The sequence below is a fragment of the Aquarana catesbeiana genome, linkage group LG06 (assembly GCF_042186555.1).
Source record: "Aquarana catesbeiana isolate 2022-GZ linkage group LG06, ASM4218655v1, whole genome shotgun sequence".
NCBI classification, from domain to species: domain Eukaryota; kingdom Metazoa; phylum Chordata; class Amphibia; order Anura; family Ranidae; genus Aquarana; species Aquarana catesbeiana.
In genome coordinates this window covers 246581490-246588907 of record NC_133329.1, presented here as the reverse complement: position 1 = coordinate 246588907, position 7418 = coordinate 246581490, and the positions used below count along the sequence as shown (strand labels likewise).

The window sequence follows — 7418 nt, the reverse complement described above, 5'->3', positions numbered from 1 at the left end:
CTGACAGCATTAGGAACTAAAAACAATTCAATCGTACCTACTGCAAACATACGTAAGGCCCGGGGGAGCCTGGAAACTTCCCCGCAAAAATTCTCACCGCCACTTCATATCATTCAGCCTCTCGCGGGGAGCCTTGAAACCGGAGCAGTTCTTACTCCATAACTGACTTAATGGAAATGGCTGAGAGCCAAAGTGTTTACAGGCCGCTGACTGGCAGCCGCGCTGACCAACCAGAAGGTGGCTCCAGGCCGCGGGGCGGGTCGTGCCAGGGGCGGGGCCAGGAACACAATGCTTGTTTCAGTTCTAGTGAGCGCTCTCGGTGGCGGTTCGCTGTGGAGGTTGTGAAGGATCTGCGTCAGTTCGGAGTTCTGCACCAAGCTGACACGTCCGCTCATAGGATTATACATGGCCGATCTGTGGGGGGGTGTTTTCTGTTATCGTGCTCCTCAGTCAATGAGGGACCGACCATGAGAGTGTATTAGCGGGGAGTGGATTGATTCGGGCTTCCCAGAGGATGGCAGCTCTCTGAGGGAAGGAACTGCGCCAATCCACACCGAGGTAAAACCGAGACTCCATATTGATGAAGGAGAGGGGAGTGCGGGCTGTACACTGGGGGGGTCAGGGGACACATTCAGCCATCTTTACTGCACACAGTGCCCGGGAACTTCTCCTGCACCTACCTACCTACCTACACCGCCGGCCTGTGCGACACCCTCTGCATAGGGAGGACTTACCGTCCGAGGGGAACAACTTCCCACCGGGGACATGGAGCCCCTTCACCCCCATCACTTCTCCCACCATCCAAGAAAATACCACCCTTCTACCATCACTGTGTATGAGGGGCTTCACATTTCTATTCAACATACCTGGTAGTCAATGTACATGTGTTTGTTATATATACTTCTATATATTACACAACTCCTTCCCACTGCTAAATACTCATTATACATGGATACCCGCAAATAGTGATTGCTAAATACTCCACTATAGATGTATGTACACTAAATACCCGAATATATATATATATTATATATATAAATAAAATAAAATACTCCACTATGGATATATATACACTAAATACCCGAGATATATTATATTATATATCTATATCCACTATAGATATATGTACACTAAATACCATATATATATATGTATATATCTACACACGCACTAACTACCCACTATAGATATATGTACACTAAATACCCACTATAGATATATGTAGGGTTGCCACCTCATCCCTTTTAAACCCGAACACATTCATTTCACAGGTTCTGTGACTGTACACTACCCTCTATAGATATTATATATATACACTAAATACCCACTATAGAATATATATATATATATATATATATATATATATATACACACACACACACACACACACTAATTACCCACTATAGATAGATATATACTGAATACCCACTATAGATGGATATATATATCTATAGTGGGTATTTAGCAGTCATTTCGAGTAAATATATCTATAGTGGGTATTCAGTTATGTGTGTGTGTGTGTATATGTGTATATATATATATATATATATATATATATATATATATTATACTCACACTACCCACTATAGATATATTTACACTAAATGACTGCTAAATACCCAACGTAGATCTATTTACTCTAAATTACTGCTAAATGCCCACTCTAGATCTATGTACAGCAGCATTACAATTTTGAATTTGGGGTGGGACAATGCCCTGCTTCAAGATTTTATCTTCTTATGAGAATTAGACGTATATAATATAAACTAATGTATGTTGATTATTTATTTTTATATTATTGATAGCACTGACCTGTTGGTTAAAGGGTGAAGCATTTATTTTAAAATAAACATACTTGATACCCTAAATAGATCAATGAATAGTGACTACTAAATACCCAATACATTTATATCTCAAATATCGACTGCTAAATACCCAGATATACTGTAGATGCATAAACCTCAAATAACCACAAGGTATTCAATAAAGATACACAAACCTCAAATGATGAGTAGTAAATATCCAATATTGATATGTAAACATCAACTAATGAATGCTAAATACCCAAATATATAAATGTATAAACCTCAAATAATGAATACTAAATAATATAGATGTTTAAACATCAGTCGTTGCTAAATACCAAATATAGATGTATAAACATCAACTAATGAATTCAAAATGCCCAAATATAGAACTGTATAAACCTCAAATTACCAAGAAAAATTCAATATAGATACACAAACCTCAAATAAAGAGTACTAAATACCCAATATAGATATATACACATCAAATAACAAGTACTGCATATCCAATATTGATATATAAACTAATGAATGCTAAATACTCAATATATAAACATCAACTAATGAATGCTAAATACCCAAACATATAAATGTATAAACATCAAATAATTGAATACTATAGATGTATAAACATCAAATAATCACTGCTAAATACCCAATATAGATATATAAACAACAATTGCTGAATGCTAAGTACCCAAATACATAGCTGTATAAACCACAAATTACCAGAGAATAATTGATACACAAACATCAAATAACGAGTACTAAATATCCATTATTGATATATAAACAACATCAACTAATGAATGCTAAATACCGAACTATGTAACTGTATAAACCTCAAATAATGTCTATTAAATACCCAAATATTGCTGTATAAACATCAAATACTCGCAGTTATTTATCCAATTTAGACATATAAACATCATCTAATGAATGCTAAATACCCCAAAATATGGCTATATAAATCTCAAATTACCAGGCAATACTCAATATAAATACACAAACATCAAATGATGAGTACTACATGCCCGATATAGATATATGTGCAAAATGAGTGCCAATATACATTTTTGCATTAGGTTCAATACATGTGTTTGTTGGTATATCTGTATAGATCAAACACCGTTGTTACCCTGCTATGTAATATTCCTGTATGTTTGCCCCTTCCGCCCACCTACACAAGCATCTTGGCATTTTTCTTAGATTATAAACAGACCCTGTACAGAAATAGAGCACTGAAGTAATATGCTGATTTTTGTTCCTTGGAATCCACAATTTTATGTCATGTGAACTATGATTATAGTAGCAGTGTCTTGTACCTATCTGTGTGGCATTTGTTGTAAAACGATTATACAAGATCAGCTTATTTGATATTTTCATGGGTTTACACCAAAATAGAGGTCATGTTACATGATTGTGACTTTTCACAGTTATGTGCTTTCTTTAAGAATATGTGAATTTCTTTTGGTGTGCTGCACTATACAAGGAAAGCTCAGAATGAGTTTTTATTATGTGCTGAGTATTTTGCATCAGATTCTACGTTTCCTAATCATTCCTACTATTTTTGCTTCTCGGTCCATGCTCTATTTTTGTTTGGCTGTAATCCTTTCTACATAATGAGGTTCACTGGGATTCTTAAAAATTTTGACGTTAGTGTACTCAATGATATGTTGTATGATGCAGGTCCAATTTACACTAGAACGTATGCTAGGAAAAAATGGCTCCTGACACCGATAGCATATTAAAACTCATCACTGTAATTATTTGCATGTGCCCTTGTTGTTTCAGTGTATTTAGATTATGTTGTACTATTATACTTTGCAAAGATCCAGTGAAAGTTTGGACATATATCATTTTCACACGTATGTGGGTTTGATGTATATTTCCATAGGAAGCACACTAAAGATATTATTGGAAGCTAGAACTGGCATTCATGTGATTGTGTATTTCAATAGCTTCTTCAGTACATGTAGACAAAAAAATACAAACACAGAAAAAGCTTGCTGAGAATTAAATTATAATTGTATGAAAATGTTTGTTTATTTTAGGTAGGCTTTGAATCATGGTCCGGTTCAAGGATTCTGTGTAAAGATGGATGGCCGAGAATTTGTCAACATGCCCCCCTTAGGGCTGTCAGGCCTGCCACTGGAGCCTGGCCGTGTTTCCTCTGGAGCAGCTGGTGGTGGGCGCCTTATTCCATCCACAGGTCAATTACCGCCATTTTGCACAGCAAAGTATTTCCCCACACCTCTTGGTTTACACTCGCAGCCAGGTAAGACAGAAAAACAGCTATGGATGCTTGTGAAAACTAAAATGGTGGTTTTGCTGCTAGTTGCAGGCAACCAGGCATCTAATGTTTCTGCTCTAGTTTGTAGATCAACAAACAGCTGTTTTATGTGTTCCAGTTAGCAGAAACGGATGGGGTAATTATTGTAATAGCTGGTTGCAGTGGAAATCTTATCACTCTGATAGGGATCAAGAGTCCTGTATGTGGTCAGTTTTCAAATGAGTTTGTGTCCCTTAGAAATGTAAGGAAATGTTGTGTTTTTTTTTTTTTTTTTTTTAGTTTAAAATTATAGTTATGCTGGTCACTGCTGAATAAGTAAGCTTTGGTAGCTATTAATACTATTAGGCTGGCTACATATATTAAAATCCGGTTGTACAATTTTTAAATTTACCCCCAAAAAAATTAGATCAAGGTTCGCCCTGGATTTAACTGAATGGATTGTTTAGTTATGCCTTTAAACTCCATAATTGTTGGTAAATATGATGATTGACAGATTGTAACACGTGGATAGCTTTAGTGTAATACTTGGCATGTACAGAATGGTCAAATCCACAACAGGCGAAAGAGACAACATTTTAACATTGTGTGCCAAACTGTACCACTTAGGCTAAGTTCACCTTTTGTAACATGTTACACCCATATTTAGGGTGTAACATTTAAGCATGAAACCGCTGCTTACCATAGCCAGTCCTAGTATGGATGTTTACATGTGAAAACCTCAGTCAATGCTGCTCCTCGGGCCACGCCCCCTGACATGTTTCGCCCAAACCACCGGTGGCTTAATCATAGGTAGTGGGGCAAAACATGTCAGGGGGTGTGGCCTTAAGATCGGCATTGACTAAGGCTTGCACATGAGTACATCCATACTAGGACCGGCTATGGTGAGCGTTGCGTTTCATTCTTAAATGTTCATTGCTCACTGGATGAGTTATTCTTAGGCTTGCATCCCTGCTTTCCTGAGTGCCAGTGGGGCTCTACACCACAGCTTGGAGCAGCACTACCAAGTACTTATGGCCTCATTGTAATATGTTACTGTAGCACCAGCCCCCGTCCCAGTCCCTCCATTGTGACAGCGAATGGGGGATCATATCCCCCTGCTCGCTGTTGCAATTTAAAAAAAAAAACGGGCTTAGCCTGCCTGGCCGTGTCACTCATTCAGAGTTCTGTGAATGCGAAAGCTACAAGTACCGTCAGCCTTTGCGGCTTGTAGTTCTTAAAGAACTGCCATGGCACTGTTAAGAGTGCTCTGGTAGTTCATGGATTCTTCTTGTCGGTGTGAAACTGCCTGCACAATGAATGGGCAGGCAGCTTACACTGATGGCATGTAGGAGTCCTGCATGGCACCCATGATCTGCAATGCTTTCCAGGCTTCTGCAAAAAAAAAAAAAAAAAAAATAGTAAATGCAAATTATTTATTTATTTTTTTACCTGCAAAAAATGTGCATTTGTTATTTTTTCTTTAAAAAGTGAACTCCTCCTTTAAGGGTCCAGTCACAACATCAGCATGTGTTATACTCTGCATAACAGGTGACCACTGGTGAAGGAGCAGTGAAAAGATTGACATAACATGCTGTTTACTTTTTTCTATATTGCATTCTTTCAAAATTCATCGATTTTTTTTTTTTTTTTTTTTCTTTTTGATATGTTGTAGTGTGTCACTATACACTGCGCTGAACAAAAATGGACCATGTCCTACTTTTTTTGTTTTTTTTGTTTGTTTTTTCCCATGTGCATACAATTGCAGCATTTTGTGTGAACTTATTGCAGCATGTTGTGTGAAGTTAACTTAAAAGGGCATGAGGCAGATTGTCCAGTGCAGCCCATTGTATATGGTGTTAGATCTGGATTAGAACTGACTGACTATTGTCAGTTTGTTCAGCTCATGTGCATAACTGTGAACACTGACAATACAGAATTTTTTATAAGGTTGTTTGGTTTGAGCTTTTACATGTCATTTTCAGAATTGGCAGACAATGCTGTTTAATTGCTCAGCTCAGTGTTATAACGTGACTTGAAATGCCTTCACTTAAAGTGGTTGTAAAGGCTGAAGGTTTCTTTATGTTAAAGTGATACTAAACACGCAATGTTTAATTTATATTATCCCTTCTCTTTGTATATGTGGATTATGGCACTAACTATTTTAGTAAAAAAAAAAAAAAATCTAAATACCTTCTTTCCTAATCGATATACAGCTGTCACATGACCCAGATCTTTCCTGGCCTGTCTGTAGGGAAACAGTGGCAGGTGGAGCTTCTAGTTCTCTGCTACTGGTCACAAAACACAAAAAAAAGCCTTTGGGATACAGAGTAAAAATTATCAGTAAACTGTTTAAAATTGTCATACAAATATAATTTGAAATTAAATCATTTTATTGCAGTAGCATGGTGTGGCTGGATTTCTTCCAGTTACAGGCTGTGGCACGCCCCCCCAGCCTGTGTCTTGATGTAATATCCCACCCCCATTGTGTTTAGCTGGTTAGTGAACATGGAGGAAGGGAGTGGGCTGTCATTTATCATAGTGTGTATACCCACATGTGACTCTCTACTCAGGTGTTATAGGGAAGAAATGCTCGGGGTAGAAAATATTCTGAAACCTGGGCATGTGCACTAGCTGCCAACGCTGCTCTGCCAAATCCCCCAACTGCAGTGGAGTCATGGATAGAAGGGGGAGATAGCGAACAGCAGGATCAACCTGGATTTTTGCAAAATACAGAAAACAAATCCCCATAGTGACTGAGTGAGTATGAATGGCATATAATACAGCTTTACTGACCTTTTGGGTGAAGCTCCGCTTAAAGCACTTCACCACCAGCCCCCCCCCCCCCCGGCGATCTGAGCTGAAGTTCTCTTCCCCCTCCCTCCTTGCAATCTTCTGGGACACATCCCAGGTCCCAGAAGATTGCCTGACCCATTGAGGAGGAGCATGTGCAGTGCGCGCCTGGCTGTGAAGTCGCAAGCTGTCGCAGCCGAGTGCTCAGACTTGTAATGCCGGGGAGAGAACCGAGGGTTTCGGCGGCCGCATTGCTGAATCCTGGGACAGGTGAGTGTATATTAAACTTTTTTTTTTTTTTGTAGCTGCTGACTTTTAATAAGCACAAAAATGACTGGATCTCAGCATTTGATGATGTGGGTTTAATGACATAATGTATTCTCTGTGCAGTCCCCCCCCCCCCCCATCTCGATCCAGCGATGTGCACAAGAGCAGCAGCTCTCTCCCTCAGCGGATCAATTACAGCCAGGGAGGAGGGAGTGGGGGGGTGGGGCGAAGCCGCACTTTGTGTGCATTAAGGTGTTTTATCCTAATGTATTCTCTGTATTAAG

The 7418-nt window shown here is 38.8% G+C and overlaps 1 protein-coding gene across 6 annotated transcripts in view; it reads left to right on the top strand.

Moving 5' to 3' along the window:
* Nucleotides 1–274: 274 nt before the first annotated feature.
* The window catches only part of TNRC18 (trinucleotide repeat containing 18), a 459641-nt gene continuing 452497 nt past the window's right edge, over nt 275–7418 (top strand). For 3 of the 6 annotated variants that reach the window (XM_073633133.1, XM_073633134.1, XM_073633132.1), the window contains exons 1-2: nt 275–558; nt 3860–4083. In XM_073633133.1, the coding sequence (XP_073489234.1) occupies nt 3903–4083 (181 nt within the window). In that variant the 5' untranslated portion in view covers nt 275–558; nt 3860–3902. The remainder of the gene's footprint in view (nt 559–3859; nt 4084–7418) is intronic. The other 3 variants (XM_073633135.1, XM_073633131.1, XM_073633130.1) reach the window with 1 other exon arrangement.